Here is a 20774-nt window from a genome sequence, read left to right as displayed (position 1 = left end):
CTGCTTCCACAGAGGGCACAGTTCTCCATGGCTCAGGGATGCACTGAAGCCTGGTGAACCTACCGGGCACTCCTTGTGTGCCTGCAGTCAGACCCCTTCGTGGCTCTGCTGCTCCCCTCTGTGCTGGGCCTGAGACTGGCTGGTCCTCCTTGTCCATGATGGCACTTCTATCCCCACAGCACAGTCGCAGGACAGAGCTGCCATAAGCTGGAGGTGGCAGTGTCCCAGAAGAGGGGTTCCCCATGCTGAGGGACGTCCCTGCCACAGTGTCAGGGTGGTTGGGTTTTGTCTGAGTCCCTGCAACCATGTGGCTGTCACCTGCTGGCATGGAGCGGGCAGAGAGGACAGCAGCACTGGCTCATGCCACTGTAATAATTGAACTGCAGTGTTAAGCAAATCTGCATCTTGTGATCTTTATTCAGAATGCTCAGCCTCTTTGAAATTGTGATTTAATACAGGCGGTTTGACAGAGGCCTTAATAAGCGGTTGCTGTCTGGATGATGACTGGAATTGGAGGTGCTGTGTTCCCTCAGATGCCCTGTGTAAGTTTTGGAGGGTGTTTTTATCACAGACTAAGCTGGTCAGTTTGGGGAATAAAATTACTTAGCACTGTAGGCTCTGTCAGTCCCTGCTTATGACTTATTCCTGTCCAAAACCCGGTAGAAAATACATTTCTCGGTTTTGAGTAAGCTGGCAGAATATACTGGCCTCACAAGTATTCAAATGCTTATGCTGATGAGATGGACACACTACGAACTAGCAGAGAGCTGCTACAGGGACTGGTACGAGGTGGTGAGCTTGATTTCCAGAAACTGTAGCTTGTGTGTTTATTTTCCCAGTATCTAAGGGCTGAAATCAGATACGCTCCAAGAGTTGCCATTTAAATTTCCTTGCATTAATCTTAATGTTGGTTGCTAACTGAGACCAGATTTTTCCTAAACACATCTGGTGACTGGGCATGATCGCAACCCTTTCTTCTAAGGTTGTGCTACGCTGAAGCACTGCAAGGTTCTCCTTGATGTTAGAAAGGAAAGACAAGGTTTGGGATTTGTGGGTGCTCTGGTTGCTTTGGTCGCCTTGAGGCTTGGCTCAGCCACATGCAAGTGCTTGGTCACAGCAGGATCCCTGGCAGCCCCACTCCATGAAGGTGCTTGAGCAGGCTGAACCAGTGGCAACGTGCTTTGCTTGACATGGGCTGTGTGGCGGAGCTGCAGGCAGCACAGGAGGCAGACTGCTGGGTTTTTGCTGGATCCCAGATGGGGAAAAGCAGTGGCCACACTGGATTGCTGCCCACTGGGGTCCAGCTCTACAGTTCTTGGTGGGCTCAGCTGGTCCTGCGGGATGCTCAGGGTACCACTGGGCTGGTGCTGTGCCCGGGAACAACCTGCTTGGTATCACACTGCTGCAAACAGAGACCACAGCTTGGGTTTTGAGGAGTGAGCTGGCAAAACAGTGTGATGATGGCCTTGGGGATTCATCACAGCATTTACTTTGCCTGAAAGGCATGCACAGTGGCTCTTACCTTGTTACCCAAATCTTTCTCGGTGAGGTGAGAGTTGTTGTGCAGTTTCCTCTTTGTATCCTCTTATGTCACGCTGCTCCGCTGGCCAAGTGTGATCAAAATAGCTGCCAATCCCAGTAGGTTTCACTTCAAGGTCTCTATTCTTAGCTTGCTGGTTAGCTGAGCAAGCTGCATTACTCAGTAGTCATGAGTTCAAGGTCCATAGGGTAAAGACTAGCAAACTTATGCCATGCATTTTTGTTTGTGTTTCATGGCAGCTTTGAAGGAACAGCTTGGGCAGAGCCCTACTCAGCAGCCTCAAGCTTGTGCGCTCAAAAAGAGTGCCACATGTACGTGAGTATGAAAAAGAGTTGCTGGATCTGGTATACATACTCCGGAGGAGGCAGACTGCTCAGGCAATGGGATGACTCAGTACGCAAGAGTCTGTTAAGTGGCCTATTGCATCTGACCTATCTATGAGCAGCCTTATCAGATGTGTCTTACTGCTGCACTGATGACATGTGTGGCAGGAGTGAAGCAGAAGTGCATATGGGATGCGGAGCAGTAGCTTCCTGGGAGCAGAACTAGCTGGATGTTCTCAGAGTGTTGCACCAAGGCTGAAGATATCTGCCACGCTGGTGATGTTCAGCCCATCCTGTGAGTGCCTTTCCCATCACTGGGGGATTTTTTTTCCTTCCTTGCATGGCTGTGAGTCCTCACTAGTCAGGTAGGCTGGCTAAAGGTGTACATGGGAGCATACTTCTGTACGTCACACGGAGAACAGTTCACACACGGGCCTGAACTGAAGCTCTGATCTGCATCTGGTGGACGCAGCCACTACTGAGGCAGGTTAAGTAAGGGCTTTGAAGTTTTGATTGCCTGTACGTAGGGACCCAGCTCGGTGCTTATGTGGGAGTTTTCTGCAGCCTCGTGACTGCAGGAGGGGAACAGACAGCATCAGTCCCAGTTATACCAGCAAACAGAGGACAGGCTCATGTGTTACCTGCTCTGCCTTTTCTGGCTGTTTCATTGGGAACTCACCATTTACCCACCAGCTCTTCCTCAGATCTAATGAATGTGCTGCCTAGATGGGTGCAGAGATGGGTAGTCCTTCAGCAGGACTTAGCTATTTTTGAGTGTGTTTTGGGAGAGATCTTGTTTTCCAGACTTCACTTAAATTGCTTTAACTTTTTCAAACTATTGTTGAAGCTGCCTGATGCCAGCTCTGCTGGGCTTAGATGAGTTTCCACCCAGAAGCGGAGCAGGCACAGCGTGCTGGGGTTAGGGAATGAGCAGGAGCAGTGCCCTGCATCTGAAGGGTTTATGGCACAGGAGAAACAAGTCCATCCTGGGGGCAAAAGGTGCTGGCCATGGCTTTTGCTGTGTGCTGTGGGGTGGTTGAGGCTGTGTATGTGGGGTTGCTGGGGAGTGAGTGTTGTGTACTGTTTGCATCCTGCCTACACTGCGGGTAATGGTCACGTGCAGACAAGGCCTTTGTCCTGTGCCTGACTACTTTTTATAAAATTTATTTTTAGGTGCTCTCTGGCTTCCTCTTCCTCCTGCACTGTGCTGCACTCCCTCTTTCTAACTCCCTCTTCTAGGATTGCTTTTTGAACAATCAGTTCCTCCTTAAACCCATTTTTGCAGGCCTTTGTCTGTGCTTGGGAGCTGGCCCAGTTTAGCATTAGCAGCTGCTGGCTCCTTCTGTGGGTAAGCAAGAATAAATAAAGGTTTACACTGAATGAATCACTTGAGCCTTATCTGTCTTTCAAATTTGGGACAGCTGTACAACTTCTGCATGGAGTCCGCTTGGAGGGCACAGAGGCTCCTTGGTAAAAAAACTTCTCCTGCCAGTGGCCAGGGCTTAATGGGTTTGTGCTGCTGATCCGTGTGCTGCCTCAGTGAATTCTCTGTACCTCGCTGAGCTTTATCCTGTGTTTGGTTACGAAGCACAGCTCTGGAATAACTCCCTTTCCTTGAAGACTTGCTCCACACTGGCTTTACTTAGGCTCCCGTGGAAGTTCAGTTTTCTGGATGCTTTGAGTTGTTTGATCACTGTGTGAAAATGTGGATGCTGGCTGCAGAGCACCGTGGTGGGAACCACATCATGATTGAACTTGTGTAGTAGATAAGCTCTGAAGGCAGATAGTGTATGGTTTGTGGGGAGCAAGCTGTTGGCATCCCCTTGGGCTCTCCACTCAAGCAAAGGGACATGGCGGACTGTCAACACTGCAGGAACCGTGGTGTGGCTTTGCTGGTTTAAGAGGAGGCAGGATTTGTAGATAAGTAGCATTAGTCGGTTTAATAACAGAAATGTGGGAGAAGGGAAAGGAGCAGCACATAAGTCTTGGGCTCATGCCTGAAAAATTTTAGTCTGACACTAAGGTGGGGAGTTGCACTAGGGTTCATATTTTGCTGAGATGAACAGGAGAGTTTTTTCTCCCCTCCTACTGCTATCCTCATATTCTGGCACTCTAGATCAGACGTGGTCTATCCTCTTTCTATGCAGAGAGGCACCCTGTCTTAACGCAAGTCTCACCCACAGATCTGGTGGTATTTAGTGGTTTGGAGGGAGTGCTGGCATGTGATGAGCCTTGCGCACCCTCCTGCAGCCTAGTTCTTCTCCCAGCTCACATCCTCCAGTTGTCAGAGCTCATCAGAAGAAGAAACAAGCTTAGACGCATGATGCAGTGGTGGCAAACTCCTTGTAGTTCCTTGCAATTTCCTTTTTTTTTTTTTTTTTTTTTTTTTTTTTAATACTTCAGAGAATATGTGCCGCAGAGCCTGCTCATGGCCTTGCACCCTCACAGACACTGCAGGGAGGTTTTGGCTCTGCAGCTGGATAAACCATTTGCCTGTTGTGATGTTTGGAGCCATTGTGCTCTTGCTAACTGGAGGTGTTGGTAGAGCTTCCTTCATGTGTTTGTAACCTGCTTTCCCAGCTTATCTCACCCCACGCCAAAGGCCACGTGTTAAGACCAAGAGAGGGACTTGGTGGCTTGGTGGCTTCAGTAAAGTAAACTGAGGACACATTTGCATGACAGAAGTCCGGCCTTTCTGGTGGGCCAGGCTCTGGCAAGTGTAGATGGCTCTATCCTTCTTGTGGTAGCAGGGGCAAACCTTGCTGTTTACTCGGCAAGAAGAATTAGGGGATTAAAGTGGGCCTTGGCTCGTGAGTGCAAGGGGTTTTGGCACTTTGAGTTCTCTACAGAAGATTTCCTAGGCTGTCTTGACTGCTCAGAGCTGGGCTTGTAGTTCCTGCGGAGTGTATTGAGATGTACAGAGGATGCTGAGTTGTCCAAAGGTCTTCTGCTGCCTTATTGGAGACTTCCCTAGGGCTCCCTGGAGCTGGGCTTGCGCTGAAACAGTGATTGCCAAGGCTCTTGGGCTGCTTGTGATTTTAGGACTAAGGTAAGGTCCTGGGTGAGGAACCAAACAGGTGCTCATAACAGTGGTGGCAAAATGAGGTTGTGTTGTGGCAGGAGTTGTTTCCTTAGTTGCACATGAGCTCTTTCCTGCAAACCCCCGATAGATAAACTGCATCACTTCTACAGAGTCTGGAAGCACCTGGTTGTACTTGTGACCTGGCCTGGGAGCTGCAGCAGAGTGGGGAGATGCAAGGCTGCCTATCTTAGGTTGGGAAGAATAACCCAGAGACCCTTTCCACCTTCAATACGGAATTTTGAAAGGGGTCTGCAGGATGCTGAGATGGGACAGCCATGCTATGCATGGTGAGCTTGGCTATTATCTATATCTTTGTCTGGTGTGGAAGTGGCACATCAAGTTTGGTCATTGGCAGGAGGCTCTTCTTCCATGCTTCAATTTCCAGCATAGGATGGGCAGGCCCAGAGACTTGGTGGGAGAGGGGTCTTGAAAGGCAGGTAGGGAGGCAAACCTTGCTACTGTAAACACAAAGACTGGCTCCTGAGACATGGGGAGGTCTTGCTCTGAGCCCAGGGAGCTGCAGCGTGGAGGAGGAGAGCACAAAAGTGGCACCAAGCACATGGTGCTGCAGAAGTGAAAGACAGGCCAGGGGGACACAACAGTGACAACTCCCCAGCCAATGCAGTTTTTTTAAAAAACTGATTTTTTTCAGCCTTTCTGAAAGCTTTCCATGCATTAGGCTGGCTCTGTAACCTGCCCTTCAGGCCCAGGCTGGGGCCAAACCCATGGATCCTTTGCATGAAGGATTTCTGAGGGATACCCCTAGCTAGCTGCTATGAGCCTGTATCGATTACCACTTCACTTCTGGTCTCCCTGCCTGTATCAGGCAGACTCTTGAGTGCCCCAGTGCAGGGATAAGCAAACAGGGCTTGTACAACCCTTACAACCTGCTTTTCTAGTATGACAGACCAAGTCTCAGACACTCAGCCTCTTTAAAGCAAGTGTACTCAGAAAGGGTTTGGCTTTTCTTCCTATAAGTAAGTTTTAAGCCACTAGCTAGACGGTGCAAAAGTCCTTGCTGGATTTGGCCAAACAGCTCATTGCAGAGCCGTTGGAGGTCGTCTTGTGTGGCGGGTCCATCCTTGGCTGTGCACCAGATGCGATGGGCATGCACAGGTGCCGAATCCCCCTTTCCTCATCAGCTGGATGCTCCATAAAGGGAGCAGGAATAATCCACCTGGATTAAATCACAAATCTCTCTCCTTCCATCTTCAAGGCTCTGCCATTGTAAACAGCTGCTTACTGGAGTAGGTAAGTGGAGGCAGCGCACTCCTGCCAAGCCCTCGTGTCCGCAAATGACTAAATCCTGCCTGAAAAGTCGAAGTATGAAAACATTATTTTTTGGTTTTGGCTGAGCCTCATGGATTGTTGGGATCGAGCCATCTTGGCTGCTTGGCGGGATAGCAGAGCCACCCCTCTGGATGCTGGATGGGGCTCTGCCCACCTTACAGCTGGTGGAGGAAGTCTGGTGCTGACGTGTCGGGGGGCAGGCGGTGGCCTGGGGTGCAGGAGGGGGCTGCCTCGGAGCTGCTGCTGCACCAGCAGCGCTTGGACCATCCTTACAGCCCAGGATCAGCTAGCAACACTCTTGCAAAAAGTGTTGTGCCCATCAGCAAAGTCTGTTGGCTGGAGGATGGTGCTGTGGCCGCAAGCCCTTGCAGTTCATAAATAACTGGGGGGGCTGGAGAGCAGGGCCCATGTCTTGTAGAGGAGCTGTCATGCCAGCCCCTGTGCAAACGCAGTACCTTGCTTGTGTTTTCTGGCTTTTAAGCTGGCTTTTCTTTTGTGTGCACTTCCATGGCAGAGGCCTGTATGCAGCTGGGGTTTCTGTGTGCTGCCCTCATTTGCTTGCTGCTCTGACATCCCGTGTTGGGACAGTGGCTGGTTGTCACATGCCTGCAGGCAGCCCTGCCTGCCTGGAGCTGGGTCAGGAGCTTTGTTGAACCGTGTAGTGGGTCTGTCATCCTGTTGCAGCCTGGCTGATTGATTCTGCTGTCGGTTCATAGGGAATAGGTGGATATGAGACTGGAGATACTCATGTTTAATAGGGCACTGGTCTGGGAAAGGAGCGCTCGGAGCAGCTCTGTGCTAGATGCTTTTTGTGCATTTTGATGTCTGTTTAATATACAGTGGAGCAGGAGCCTAAAAGGATGGAGAGCCCAGTCTAACTAGGTGTCCTGGCGTGCTCCTGGGAGTGCAGATCTTGCTGCCTAAAACATCCGACATCTCACCTCTGTGGTATAGGCAGCTGCAAGAGCAGGTGACTGCAAACTCAATGGTGTTGTGTATTGCATTGCTGAAAGATCCCTGGCTCTGGCCCTGGCCCAGCAGAGGCCACTTATTTCTCTGAACAGCGCAGCAGCTTGTGGCCTGCTTGGTTCTGATTGTGTCTGTGCAGTGTTTTGAATGCAAGCAGTGATAGACCAGGCAATTCCTAAGCCCCTGTGCATCCCTGCCCCCTGACTTGTTTCTGCTTCCGATGCTCACATCTCCAGCTCCCCAGGCTTTCCCCAGTGTACCCATCTTCTTCTTTACCCAGAATAGCCCTTGCAAAACTTGGTTTCCCGGCTGGCCAACAAAAATAACATAAAATGGATATCTGCTTTCCTCCTTCATAAGCTACCCTTAGAAGCTTTCTTCCTTCATAAGCTTCTAAGCACCCTTAGAGATGGTGCATAGGTCCAGCTACCTCAGCAAGTGAGACTTGGGACCCACAGGAGCTCAGCAGGAGCCTGGGCTCCTGCTGTCTGGCTAGGGCTGTAGGGACAGAGCTGAGGAGCCTCTGGTATGGGAGGTAAGAAACTGTGATGGGGAGGGGAGGCGGAGTGCTAAAGGAGTGGCAGTGGCAAGGGGGGCAAGGGGATGTCCAACCTCTGCCTCTCAATGAAGAGGCAGGTGATGTGGTGTTTGCTCTGACACAGCCATCTTGCTCATAGCGTGATCTGATGTGACACATAATCGGGGGACGCTTGTGCTTTTTCAAACCTCTTTAACGCAACCAAATTTATAACCAAACTTTGCTTCAGAAGAGATTGGGAGCCATGGTCTCAGTTATCCATTTGCAGCTGGAGACAACAAGGGTGCCTGTGTCTCAAAAGGGCAAGCCTGAAGCTGGACTCTGCCAGCTGGTCAGAAATGGTGGTGGGAATGGACTGGCCCTTTTGAGTCTCTTCTTCCTTGCTTGCTGCACAGGCATGGCTTGCAGGGGCTCAGGCAGCAGACTGTGGGCAGTCTGGCATTGCTACTAGTGGAACTTGCCTTCAAAGCCTGTATCTGCTTGGTCTGGGTCAAGCAGAAGAGCAGCAGGTCTGTGATGCTACACTGGACGCTCATCTGCTCCCAGTGGCTCTTGGTGTCCATTCCCTGCCTCTACAAAAGAACCCACCCACCCCCCTCCAAGGAGCAACTTCCATCACTGCTTGCAGGACCTGACTCTTCTGAAAGACTGCAGTGTCTGGATGGAGATAAGAGTAGAGTTTAAGGCCAAAAATTAGGAGAATTTCCTGCTGCTGGAGATGAAGCCTGGATAATGCTGATTTAGGGCTTTGACTCCCATTTGCAGCCTCCCCAGGCTCCCAGGGGAAGCTGACCTGATTCCCAGCTTGTCATGGCAGCACAATTCCCAAGTACATGGAGCCGCCTGACATGCTGCATCCTTCTGTGGTAGGACAGACCCTGGCAGTCGAGACACCCCTTCTGCGTGGCCAGGCTCAGTGGTGAGACGCTGCTATGCAAGATGTAAACTCCATACTAAAGTTTAGATTACAGCCCTGTGAAAAACATCAGCTCCCCTAAATGGAGCCCAGATGGTGGCGGAAGCTGTGCAACTCATGGAAGCCCAGGGCCAGGAATTGCAGGAACCGTGTGAGCAAAGGGACCCGGGATGTGGGGGAGGAAGAGTAAGGGAGGTAGGGTTACAGCTCATGTAGGCTGCAAGGCAGGCAGTTACTGGTCATTGCTGTCTGCTCCAAGGGTCAATTCCTAAACCAGGCTGGTTAATCCACCTAACCCCCTTAAAAATAAGTTTAAACTACAAATGTCTCCCGAGATGCATCACTGTAAATGCAGCATTTCCAAAGCTGAGGTTTCCCACAGCTTGTGACAGCTGAACTTGCAGGCGTAAGAGGCCAGGGGCTCATGGGCAAATAGAGGAGGCCGGGTAGATCTGAGGCAATGAATACACAAGCTGTGTTCACTCAGGAGCTCTGCCAGAAGAGGAGTTTCCCAGCTTCTGTGTTTTGGCAGGTTCAGAGCTGCTGAGCCCAGGGAGAGGGTCGAGTGTGCGTGGAGAGCCCGGAGACAAAGCCTTGTCTTGAGTAAGATGAGCCCCAACGTGCGCCCCAGCAGCCAGGCAGTTGCATGGGTGAGTGCAAGCTACAGGGAGGCTGACCATGACTCAGTATCCTGGTGTTGTGAAAAAAGCAAACGTCCCGGGGCACTGCCGGGAGCTCTGTCTGGGAGGCTCAGAGCCATCCTTTCCCCTGCTGTGCTGCAGGAACCTCCACCGCAGCTTGTTCTGGGTGTTTTGGTAAGACATGGAGTGACTGAGAAGTGCCCAGGGGGGGACCACAGAGCACATCTGGTAGGGCTGGACCCTGTGAAGCCAAGCAGTGCCAATGTGTGCACAGGAGACTGAGACGAAAGTCTCCAAATAATGCTGTGGTGATGTGAGAACAAGTTATTCCCTTCCCAGGACAGGTGATGGCCTTGGACTGCAGCAGGCAGGCCTCCTCTGTGGGCCAGGAGCGGTCCAGTGGTGAGAATGTGCTGGGAGGTTTCTCTGGAGGGTTTGGCCGTGTTAGATGACTGTTAGGAATGACTGAGGTAATTTTCCCCTCTGTGATCCAGAGAGATGGGGTGAGGTGGTAAGAGGTGAGGTGTTTACATAGAAACTGGGGCTCTTCCTGAGGTGGTTCTGTCAAGAGTAGTTGTGGGAAGACTCCAAACGTATCCAGATGGGTTCAGCACTTCTCCATTAGGACCCCATAATCCCTCCATTCTCCCTGCTCTGCCCTTCCCACATCTCCCTCCCTTCTCATAAGAGCTGCTGTATTTTTCAGTGCCACTGGCTTGGGTGGTGAAAAAGGGACTGGCGCTGAGCTAGGCAGGGAGCAGGAGGGATGGAGAGGAGCAGAAGCACTCCTGTGGGCCTCAGCACTGCTGCACACAGCCAAGGAGCCGAGGCCAGCATGGGTACCAAGCCGCAGGGCCTGCAGGTAAGCTCACCCATGTGGCGTTTGCCTCGGAGGAAGGCCCACATCCCTTGAGATAACAGTGTGTGCAGCAGCAACACACCCCTTGCCTTGGAGATAAGTTTGTGTGCAGACACAGCCCGGAGATAAATAGCCAGGAAGGCAAACATCCAAGACATACACCTGTATGGACATGGAGCACCTGCAAACACCTGCTGCGTGGCTGTGCCCATCCTCCTTGGATGGCACAGCTGAGCCAGGCGGGTGTTCGGCACTCACCGGACCAGCACTAGACTGGGTTTTGTGCTAGAAAATCCCATTTAGGGCTGTGTGGTGCCCCAAAATCTGGGGATGCTCAGGGAGAGAAAACAGGTGGAGTTTGGTGTCATCTGTGGGTTGGGTTGGCTGCAGCTTTCAAAGATGCTCAGAGCGTCTTTCTGCTCAGACTCCAGAGTGCTGTTAGATCCCAGGATTTTGCATGCCTGGAGGATGCTGTCATCTTTAGACTATGAATTCAGTTTTTCAGTAGGTCTCAGGTAGCCTCCATGTGCAACACAGAGCCTTAAAAAGTTCCTTTAAATTGTGGGAAGGGGTTTTGTTAAAACTCCTCATGTCTTGGAGAAGTTGTGAAATTGTCACAAATGAAGCTCTTGCTGGTGTGGCCTCACCGCAGTGGGCATGCTTTGTGGGGGATTTCAACATGCATTTTGGGGGACAGACCCTGCTTTCTGACCTCTGTAAAGGAAGCTGAACTAGTCATCTGGGCTCCACTTCAGTTTGGGGAGAGCAGATCGATGCAGTTAGAGCTGCCGCTCACTTCTTGCAAAGGGCATGCATCAGGTTTAACTCCATGAGGTTTAGATGTCTGCAGTGCTGGCATTTACATCTGAGCCTGAACCACACGTTGCCACACTCTGGGCAGGTGGAAGATCTGCTGGGGCAGACAAACTGCACTGTGTTAGGAGGTCCACAATGGGATTATTGCTGGTGTCTTGCAGCCAGCTCAGACATCTGCACTGAAATGTCAGGTCTGGCAGATGAATCACAGCTGTAGCTGGTGGATTTGGATCTTACCCTGAAGTCAGACTCCAGAGTCTTAATTTTCAGGACTGTCTGGGAAATAGTTAGGGCACTGTCACATGTATCCCGGATGAGACAAGACGCTGGAGAGTTCTGGTGACCGTCAGCCCTGTGTGTGCGCAATCTGCAGACACCTCCCAGCATATCCTGCAGAGGCTATTTCTGAGTCTGTCAATGGAAGTTTAGAAGCAAAACAACTACTGAGACCATGGAGAAACTATGGTTTGGTGCAAATTGTGCTGGTTTAGGAGCAGGGAAACAAACAGGCCAACAGCTGTTATGATGTGTGACTTGTGAAACACAACAGTGCAAGTGTGCAACTGCAGTTTACAGGACAACCTGAAGGACAAGCTCGCAGGTGTTGCTACCTCTCTGTTCACCTCCAATATGGGTAGGAGTACTGCATAAGCAGACTGAGAGATGCTAAACAGTTGCAGGTAAAGGCACTGCAGAAAGAGGCCCCTGATGTCCCCAGCCTGCCATTCTAATTGTAGGGGCTCTTGAGATATGCTTTGGCACTTCAGTCACACCATGTGGTTACTCTGATTAAAATAAATACCAATAGTAGGTTGTAACTGAGCAGGGGGTGGTGGTTCTGTGTCTCATCTGTCACCAAGAAGGCTTGCTGCAGTGCAGCCTTAATTCTGGGGCAAGCAGCAACGTGAGGAACCCTGTACTGACAAGTAGGAGCCTTGCAGGGAGCTGGGGAGCTAGTCATCAGCTTTGTGCTGCTTCATATCCTTGTTTGCAAGTACTGCAGGTGAATGTTAGCCTTCTTCCTTGGGAAGATAAACTTTAGACTCTGAAGACTAGGAGCACTGTGCTTGTGGTCTGTAGCTGTGAAGTGCTTCTGATGTGAATGCAACCAAGCAGTAAAGATGTGCCTGCAGCTTGTGTCTTCTGGGCACCCTATGTGTGTGGGACTGTGTGTACTTCTTTGTGGTTCAGGTAGTGTATGGGTTTCTTTGTCATGGATCAACAGCAACCATTCCTGAGCTGTCAGGAGAGAGACGATGCTGGGCCTGCTCAGGCAATGCCATGGTGGCTGTGCTTGAGTCCTTGAAAATAACTGGACAGGGCTGAAGGCTCTGCTGAGTCTGTGCTGCTTGAGTGATGCCAAGAAGCACCAAGTAGGAGTAAGGAGATATCATCATCTGTGTACTCATGACTCTTTGAGTGGTCTTAGTGCTGTGGTGAGCACTGTCTACTTCAGAAAGGGCAGTGACTCAACAGAAAAGATTCCAAACTACAAAAATGTCGGATCTATCTTGCAGGGAGAGATGATGAAGCTCAGGCTGGTCAAGGCTTTAGCTCCTTTGGCTGATGGGCAAAAACCAATGATGTGTTGGAGGCAGAGGTTAGCTTGTGGTTTCTGTGTTGGCCCCATCCATTTTATGTGAACAATCCTAGCAATGCAACATCTGATCTCCTCTTGTGTCAGATCACAGCAGAAGGGGGTCCCTGGAGAAATGTCTGGAGTCAGCTCCTTCCCTAGCCAAAGATCTTCAAGTCTCATTTGTGGTTCCTGTCAGTTTTATTGGCTGCCTTTTTTGTTTGTGTTTTGAGGTGTGGATTTGTAACAGTAATGATGACAAACCCTTGAAAGATCTGTCAAGATAAAGGAACCGGGAGGATTTTTGGTTTGTTTGTTTGTTTGTTTTTCCTTGCTGTCAGGTTTGGATGTCTAGTTGGGTCCAGCTTAATCGTGAGTAACTGTGCTGGTTGTGTGGAGGTTCACAGTCTCTTCTGCAGGAGCCCAGACTGGATGATAGCCTGTGACGGCGATGGGAACAAGTGATAGCGCTTGGCTGTTTCCCTGCTGGAGAGGTTGGGGTGCTGGCACAGAGAAGCAGTTTCACCATGCAGACGTGTCTGGGACAATGTGCCAAGTGAAGAAGGTGGAGGGTGTGTCTGAAGAGAAGCCTGGGAGGGGTGCAGGGTGTAGGATGGGGTGCTGGCACATCTGGAGGTGGGACAGAGAAACTTGCAGAAGGATTTGTGGGCTAGGCCTGGTTTGAGCCTGGGTGTGTGCTCTATCTGCACAAATCTACATGTCCTCCCTTCTGCCATCTTCAGCCTTGGTGGGGGACACCTCCCAGCAGTGCTGTCTGCTGAAAGAGATTGTTGCAAAACCCCACAGCTTTCCCCCCTGTCTGTGTGGCTTCGTGTTCTTCTCACAGCAGCTCTTGTGCATTTGTGACCCCGGGAATGAGTGATGAGACTTTGCCAGAGCCCACCCACCTACCGACCAGTCTGATACCAGCAACCCAGTTCAGAAGAGAGGTTCCTGATTACATGCTGCTGGTTGCTTTTCTGATGTACTTAGCATTAGCATAACAGATTTCCCAGCTGGAGAGATAGGGATACCCTAAATAAAGATCTCACAGCAGGCACTGGGATGAGCAAAGTTCCCTACATGGCATCTCATTACAAAACCTGGTGGTTTTATTTTGTCAGAATATCTAAACTGATGGCAGAAGGGCTATGACTTAACTTGACTTTGAGGCAAGAGTTTGGTCGCGGGTGAATGGCTTCCAGCAGATTTGTGTTTTAGGAAGCCATTTGAGCCGTTGTCTGCAAGAATCTCAACTGAAGAGTGTGCTGCAATTGCCGTGGCTGGACAGTGGCTGATGTGGGAAGAAGCAGACCTGGGTGAGAGCAGCAAGCAGCCCCACACAGTGTGTACTGTCATGAGCAGGGGTCAGTGGTGTCTTGGTGAGAGGTGGTGCTGCAGCTCCCCCAGGTCTAGGAATTCTTATTTCACTGAATAAGAAAGGAGTTAGGAACTTTATGCCAGGGAATAAAAATCATAACCCAAAGGTCTGGCTGACAGTTGTGGCTTTAATGCAGAAAAAGTGCTCTATGAGGCAAAGACTAAGAAGGGAATTGGATTTGGGGCTGGGATTGGTGGATTTAAGGCTGGAGCGGGGCAGGGGGGATTGCAGGAAGCATTTGTGTGGCTCAGGGCTGTCTGTGCCGCTGGCTGCACCTGCTCCTGGGTCAGGCTTCAGCTCTGGCAGGGCTTTGCTTAAAGGGGAGGCCAAACAGCTGGGAGAGGAGGTAAAGCTGGCAGAAATCAGGCCCGCGGGAGCTGATTTATCTGGGAAGATTAAAATACTTTTTATCTAGCTGAAATCATGGCCTTCATCTAGGCTGTGCAAGGCAGGGACTGTGCTCGCTTGCTGTTAGCTCCAGATCCCTGCCACTCACTGTAGGAGAGTCTCCTGCTGCACCTCTGCCAAATCAAGAATTTTCCCAGGCATTGCTCCATGTCTGTCTGCAGCGGAGACAGGGACCAGTTATAGCAGCCACAGCACCTCCAGAGCCAGTTCCTCCTTTTGGGTGCTTGCTGACCCACATGTGCAGGCCCGCTGGAGCTGAGCAAGCTGGCTGCTGAATCTGTCCCTGGGTTCCCAGCTTGCTGCTTCCCCCCCCGCCCCTAGTAGCAGCCACATGCCCTTTTCACAGCCCACACAGTTTTTCTTGGGTTTCAAGAGCCCTGGCAGCAGGCTATCAGAGCAGACTCCCCTGCCAGAGCTCTGTGGGTGGATAGACCAGCTTTTCTCCTTTCCTTATCACCTTAAGCTTCAGAAGTGGGGAAGCCGTTGCACAGCTGCTGAGCAATGGAAGAGCTTTTTGGTTTTGGCAGCAAGGGAGAACATCCAGAGTGGTGGTGGCTGCAGAGGGACTGCCTAAGAGAGCACGGGAGGTTGGCAGGAAACAGGGCTGAGCAAAGAAATGGCAAACTGATGTTGAAACTCCTGGAAGGGGGAGAGTTATTGCTGAGGGAGGGGGCGGATAGTATGGAAGCATGGGAATGGCTTGCCGCTAGATGGAGCTGATGGTCTTACGGGGATTTATCTCCAGTCTGGCAAGTTCAGTCCGGGACCTTCACTGTGGGAACAGGTCCTGTCTCCTGGACTTGATTTTGGGGGAGCTGAGTTGAGCTGGCCATCAGTGTCTTTTCCAGTGCTGCTGAGGCATGTGCAATGTGGTGATCCAGGCTGTTGGACACAGAGCAGAAGAGTCACATCCAGGTATTGTGGGCACAGAAATAGAATCCTTGAGCTCTCGAAGCCTATGTCCTTCAGCAGAAGCAGAGTTTGGGGCTCTTCAGGGTGAGAGTTTCCATGTGTGAGTATGGAAGATGCAAGAGTCATGCAGTAAAGGGACATATTTTCCAGCCTTGATGGAGGGAGCAGCAGAGTTGGTCCTCCTGGGGCTTTGGGTAGGGGCAATGGCCTTTTGGGAAACTACCTGTGCAAGAGTTGGAAACATCCTTGTGATGTGCATGGAGTTGCAGCAGGACCTTGTGGAGGAGCTGCCCGCTGACCCCTAGAGCCATGGTGCTGGCTTTGCTTACTGTATTGCCATCCCTGGGGAGCTGATGACTTGCAGCAGGGGGCCCCCCATGTCCCCTCCTGTTCTCCTTCCTCCTGCTGTCGGCAGAGGAGGCTGCAGACCCCACGGGGAACAGCACAGTACTGCAAAAGGAGATCGACATAGGAAAACCTTGGGCTGTCCTTCTCTGGTGCCAGGTGGGAGCATAAGGAATCCCTGCAGCAGCAGCCCCCCAGTGATGCAAGCGCCAGCGCAGCAGCTGCATCAGGGTGAGATGCAGCACTCTTCTCACCACCCACACACCAGGGGAGGGGTGAGCTACAGCAACAAAAATGCGCCCTTCCACTTGGGTGACTGCTCCCAGTCAGAGATGAAAACATTTGTTCCTGAAATTGGAGTCATTCCTGGGATTGCAACACCCAGGCTGTGTTTCCAATTAATCTGCTGAAGTCGTCATGCATTTCCAAGTTCACTGGCTCAGCAGAGAGAAATCTGGGATTGCCTTTGCACTGAAATGCCAGCTGAGATGTGCACGGTATTAAATGAGGAGAGAACGGCCCTGGCAAGCTGGCCCACCAGCACCTGGCACAGGATTGTGAAGGGGCGCCGGGCAGCTCCGGTATGGTGAGGGGGGCACGGCAGAGGGCAGAGCAGCCTCCCCCTGGGAATGAAAACGCTTGAAATAGTTGTTGAATTACTGTTGGGTTTTTCCTGGTTTCCTTCTGTTTCTGGGTGTGTGTTTTGTTTTGGGGAGAATGGGAGGGGGGTGAAGTGAGTTATGCTTGGTCTGTTCACTGCATCTGCAGGAGTGTATTTACAGCCTCACTGCCTCAGTGGTGATGACTGGGAGACGTTTGCCCTGTGTTGGGGATGGCAGTGTGACCTTTCAAGCCCAGCCTCCTCCCAGGCCCTCCTGCAGGGTGCTCCTGTCTGCAGCAAAGTGGGTGCAGGTTGGAAGCTGGAGGCGGTTTTGTTTGGGAGTTGAGCGATCACTTAAGCCATCCTGGGGTGCTTAAGTGGATCTGGGTGCTGGCAGGGCGAGGGGCGAGTGCTGCGGCTGTGGCTCCTGTCTGCCAAATCTGGAGCGCAGCAGCATGCTAAGTGGGGTTGGTGTTGGATGGTAGGTCCTGGTGGTGCATCTCCATGTTACACAGCTCTCTAGGGAGCTGCTGGAAGGACAGAAATCCCCTTGCCAATGTTTTTTTGTCTCCTACGGCTGCTTTTGCAGAAGGCAGGGTTCCCGCCTAGAGCTGGAAGTGACCCAACACATTCCTCTCATCTCCCGTGTGATTTTCTGAGAAATGAAATTGGATCTAGAGCCTGATCCCAGCTGGGTGGGAGTGGTCCAGTGCGTTGGCACAAACACTCATGGAAAGGCCGAGCTTGTGTAGAAATCTTCCAAGAATGAGGTTCAGGCTGAGGCCCCCCTCCCTCCAGAGTCAGCAGGGATGACCGATGGGAGTGTGGAAGGGGGGACAGCAGATCTCCTGCCACAGAGGTCGCTGGTGGCTTTTCCCTTTGGCGGGAAGCATGCAGACTGCTTTTGCAAAAGGGGTGTGCAAACTGCTTTTACCTGTTGGGAACTAGAGCAGGGATGGAGTGGACGGCTGCCTCCAGTTCCCTGCTCTGTTGTGCATCCCCAGACTCTCCCTCCCTGTGCCACAGGGATCGTGTTTCCTGCTTTCCTGGTGCAAGGCTTAATTTAGAGCTGGAAAGTGTTAAGTGAGGATGGTGACAAGACCACTCCCAAACTGAATCATGCTTTTGTTCCCATGTGCAAGGGCAGCACCGGGGAAGTCTGTTCTTCTGTTCTTCGGTGGGAGCATCGTGCAAGCCTGTTGCACCCTTCTCATGGGCCAGCACAGGCTGGTGGCCCGTGGCAGATGCGTAAAAGCCTGGAAAAAAAACCACCAGGGAAGCGAGGGGGGGAGGGGGAAGGCAAGTTTACTACTGGTGGTTAGTGCTGCAGTGCGTCAATTTAACAAATACTCCTAAGGATGTTATGCTGACTTCCCAAGTTACTTGCTCCAGAAATAGAGCTTTCCTATGTGTCCCTCTTAGAGTAAGTCTCTGTTGCATAGATTTTTAGCAGCAAGGATGTATTCTTCCTATATAGGCTTGCAGGACAATAATACTGATGCTTTCTATTTTTAACACATCAGCAGGGCAAAAATGCATTTGGGAATCTTCAGGGAGCAGAGTAGCTCTGTAGTGCTGCCTGCCTGCCTGGGCTCTGGGAGCGATGCCAGCAGCTTGGTGAGCAGCACAGGCTTTCAGAGTGCCTGGCCCCACTTTTCAGCAGGTAAAGGGAGGCCAGTCTGCACAGGGCTTGCTCCAGTGGGCTCTGCTGAGGCCATCACCTGGGATCACAGGGTTGGGCAGTGGTGGTGAGGAGCAGGGATGTGTGGCATCATCCATCCTTCTCATCCTCCTGTTTCCCTGCTGTGGCCCTTCGAGGCTGCTGATGTGGTGGGGAGTGCTGAAGGGTTTGTGGGTCTTGCTGTGTTACTGACTGTGATACTTCTTTGTGTGGTGCCAGTCCTGAAAACCCAGCTCAGGTCCTAAAAGCATCTCAAGCCTTTTATATATAGATTTACTTACTTATTTTATAACAGTTTCTGTCACCACTTTCATTGTGAAAAAGGACTGCAAGTGATAACCTGTAATGCCCTCCAGGACGGGAAGTGAATAACCAAACTAGTACCAACCTGAGTCACAATTCCGAGTTTGGGGACCAGTTCATAAGTTTGAGTGGTTCTGCCCTGTCCAGGTGCTTCTGCCACCCTCATCTGCTCAGGTTGCCGTCAGCAGCTGTCCTCTGGCAGGACAGGCTCCTGTTGGCCCTTGCAGGATTTTCCGGCTGCTGGTGTGTGTGCTGGAGGAGCCTGAACACATGCACCTCCCATTTGAAGGAGAAAATAGGAATTTAGGGTGGAACTTGCTCCCTGGGGGCTTTGTTTTGCACTCCAGGCTGGGTCCAGAGAAAGTGTCTTCTGTTGTCTTCCCCACCCCCACCCCCCTGCAGTGGAAAATCCCACCAGTCTTAGGAGTGGATTTTATCATGGTGTTTACGCCTTTTGCAAAAACTCTGATTTCCAGCCCCTCTGTGGGTTCATGCATAGGGATCACTGTGTTCCACGGAAGCTGGTGGCTACCAGTGGATTTCGGACTGAATCAGAGACCTGCCATTGTGCCCTGGGGGTCCTGGGTCAAGGTGGAGTCTGTGCCTATGGCCACCCCTCCTGGATGGGGCAGCAGGTTGGCATTTTTGGCATTGGTCCTTTGGGGAAAAGAGGCAATTCTGGTTTTGCTGCCCCGGGTGTACAGCTGCACGGAGCTTGGCCCCTCGCTGGGACAATGGCAGGAAGCTGGGAGCTGTACGCACCTCCTTGCTGCTGGCCAGGCACCGCATCCTCTCAAGCCGAGGCTGCCTTTGTTGCTGCTCCTCCCTTGCTATTTCCATCACATTGTCCCGAGGAGAGGAAGGATGTTTCCAGCCTTCTTCCCTTTTGCCTCAAAGGGATGTGGGGTGGGTGGGGAGGGGAGAGTATTTTTCTCTCTGGCAGTTGTGCAATAGGCACAATTACTGCTATTTGAAGCACTGACCCACTCCGCCCAGGTCAGGGGGGTGATGCATCTTGGCCTGAGACATCCCTGATGTCTCCCCTCCTCTGCACAGTCTTGGCAGTGGGGATGCATCTGGTCCCATGGCCTTGCTGGCAGCCAGTGGGCCCAGGTACATCCTCCAGTGCAAGCCCGGGACTCTGAGCTCCATCAGAGGAGATGCTTCTGCAACATGGCTTTTAGTGGACACACAGACGTGGCTGGACTCATGGTGCTCAGCAATGCCAGGGGAGATGCTGCTGCCTCCACATCCCTTATTCCTGCAGTGGGGTGAGACTGCTGTGAGGTTGATGGCGCCCAGTGTAAGGTATTTTGGGAAGGGAAGGTGGGATCCTAATGTTATAAACACTCTGAGCGCTGTGTCATCATGCGGACGGACGTGTGCCTGGAGGTGTTGTGGTGGGGCTGCAGGGCATGGGAGGATAATCCCAAGCCCCTTGGCAGGCATGGTTTGAGGTGCCTCTGAAAGCATTAGAAGAGGTGTGCAGTGGGAAAGGGGAATGGGCAAAGTTACTGCTTGCTTTGTAATGGATAAATATGGCCATGAAAGGGGGCTTTGGCTTTTTTGGGTGTGTTCTTAGTTCTTTATCTTGTGGACTGGCCTCTGATGATGGCAAAGAAACACTGCAAAGTCCTTCCTGTGTTTTTGCACAGCTCCAACTGCTGTGGCTGTGCAAAGTCAAAGCTCCTCACTGCACCTGAGGAGGCTGGGCTCCCATATGCCTGGAAGTGAAAGCAGAATTAATTAAGACGGGAAATGATCATAATTTGCTCTGGTTAAATCCCTTTAACACCAGTAAACCCAAAAAACTTAAGCAAAGATCTTGGGCAGAGCATGGCCACGCCTCTCCCATCATTCAGAGGTGGAGAAATCACCCATGACACATCTCTGAGACTTTGTGTGAGAGAGTTTTACCAGTTTTATGGGGTTGATTGTTGCTTCCTGGTAGCAGCCAAACTGGGAAAAGCCCATCTCTCACTGAACTGGATCCCAGCTGAGAACAGTGCAAATTCAAATAGCACGTATGCTGGCATTGAGTCTGTCCTGGGACAGCCCCAGAACTTAGCAGCAGTGCTGATTTTTCCATAGGAGAGCAGAAAACTTTAAGGATCCCTTTTGGCTGTTTTTTTCCTCTTTGCTTGTCCCAAAGTAGATCAGGACACAGTGTGGCTGTTTTGTCCTCCTCAAACAGCATCCACCCTGTGTGGTACCCCTCACATGCCGTTCTCAGGGGCACCCTCCATTACCCCACTTTGGAGCCGCCGAACATTTCTGACAAAACCCAGGGCTGACAACAGCCTGCATAACCTGCCAGGAATACCAGGAGCTCTTGGACTTCACTGCTGACAGGAGGTGTCTGGCAGTGTTGGGGCAATGGAGCAATTACTCGTTGGCCATCGAAGCCAGCTCTTTGCATTAGTGAAAATCTGAATGATCTTCAGGCTTGTTAAAGTAGTATTTGCCCCTGGGACGTCGGGGTAATGACCTCACCTGCATGTCCTCAGCAGTTGAAGCCTTCCTTATGTTTTGGCCACACGTATCCTGTTGCTTGTGTTGGCATTGGCCACCCAGTGGTGAGGTGTGAGAGGGA

General features: G+C 51.5%; 1 protein-coding gene across 8 annotated transcripts in view; it reads left to right on the top strand.

Moving 5' to 3' along the window:
- Positions 1-20774, top strand: part of HDAC7 (histone deacetylase 7) — an 88492-nt gene that overhangs the window by 39328 nt on the left and 28390 nt on the right. The window contains exon 2 of one of the 8 annotated variants that reach the window (XM_037412068.1): positions 1780-1851. The exons of 5 other annotated variants lie outside the window; for them this stretch is intronic. In XM_037412068.1, the coding sequence (XP_037267965.1) occupies positions 1780-1851 (72 nt within the window). Of the gene's footprint in view, positions 1-1779; positions 1852-1965; positions 2159-19241; positions 19490-20774 lie in introns of those variants that run through there. 2 more of the 8 variants (XM_037412067.1, XM_037412072.1) reach the window with 2 other exon arrangements.

This window comes from Falco rusticolus, chromosome 19 (genome assembly GCF_015220075.1).
Source record: "Falco rusticolus isolate bFalRus1 chromosome 19, bFalRus1.pri, whole genome shotgun sequence".
Lineage (NCBI taxonomy): Eukaryota > Metazoa > Chordata > Aves > Falconiformes > Falconidae > Falco > Falco rusticolus.
This window is presented reverse-complemented; position numbering and strand designations above follow the sequence as displayed.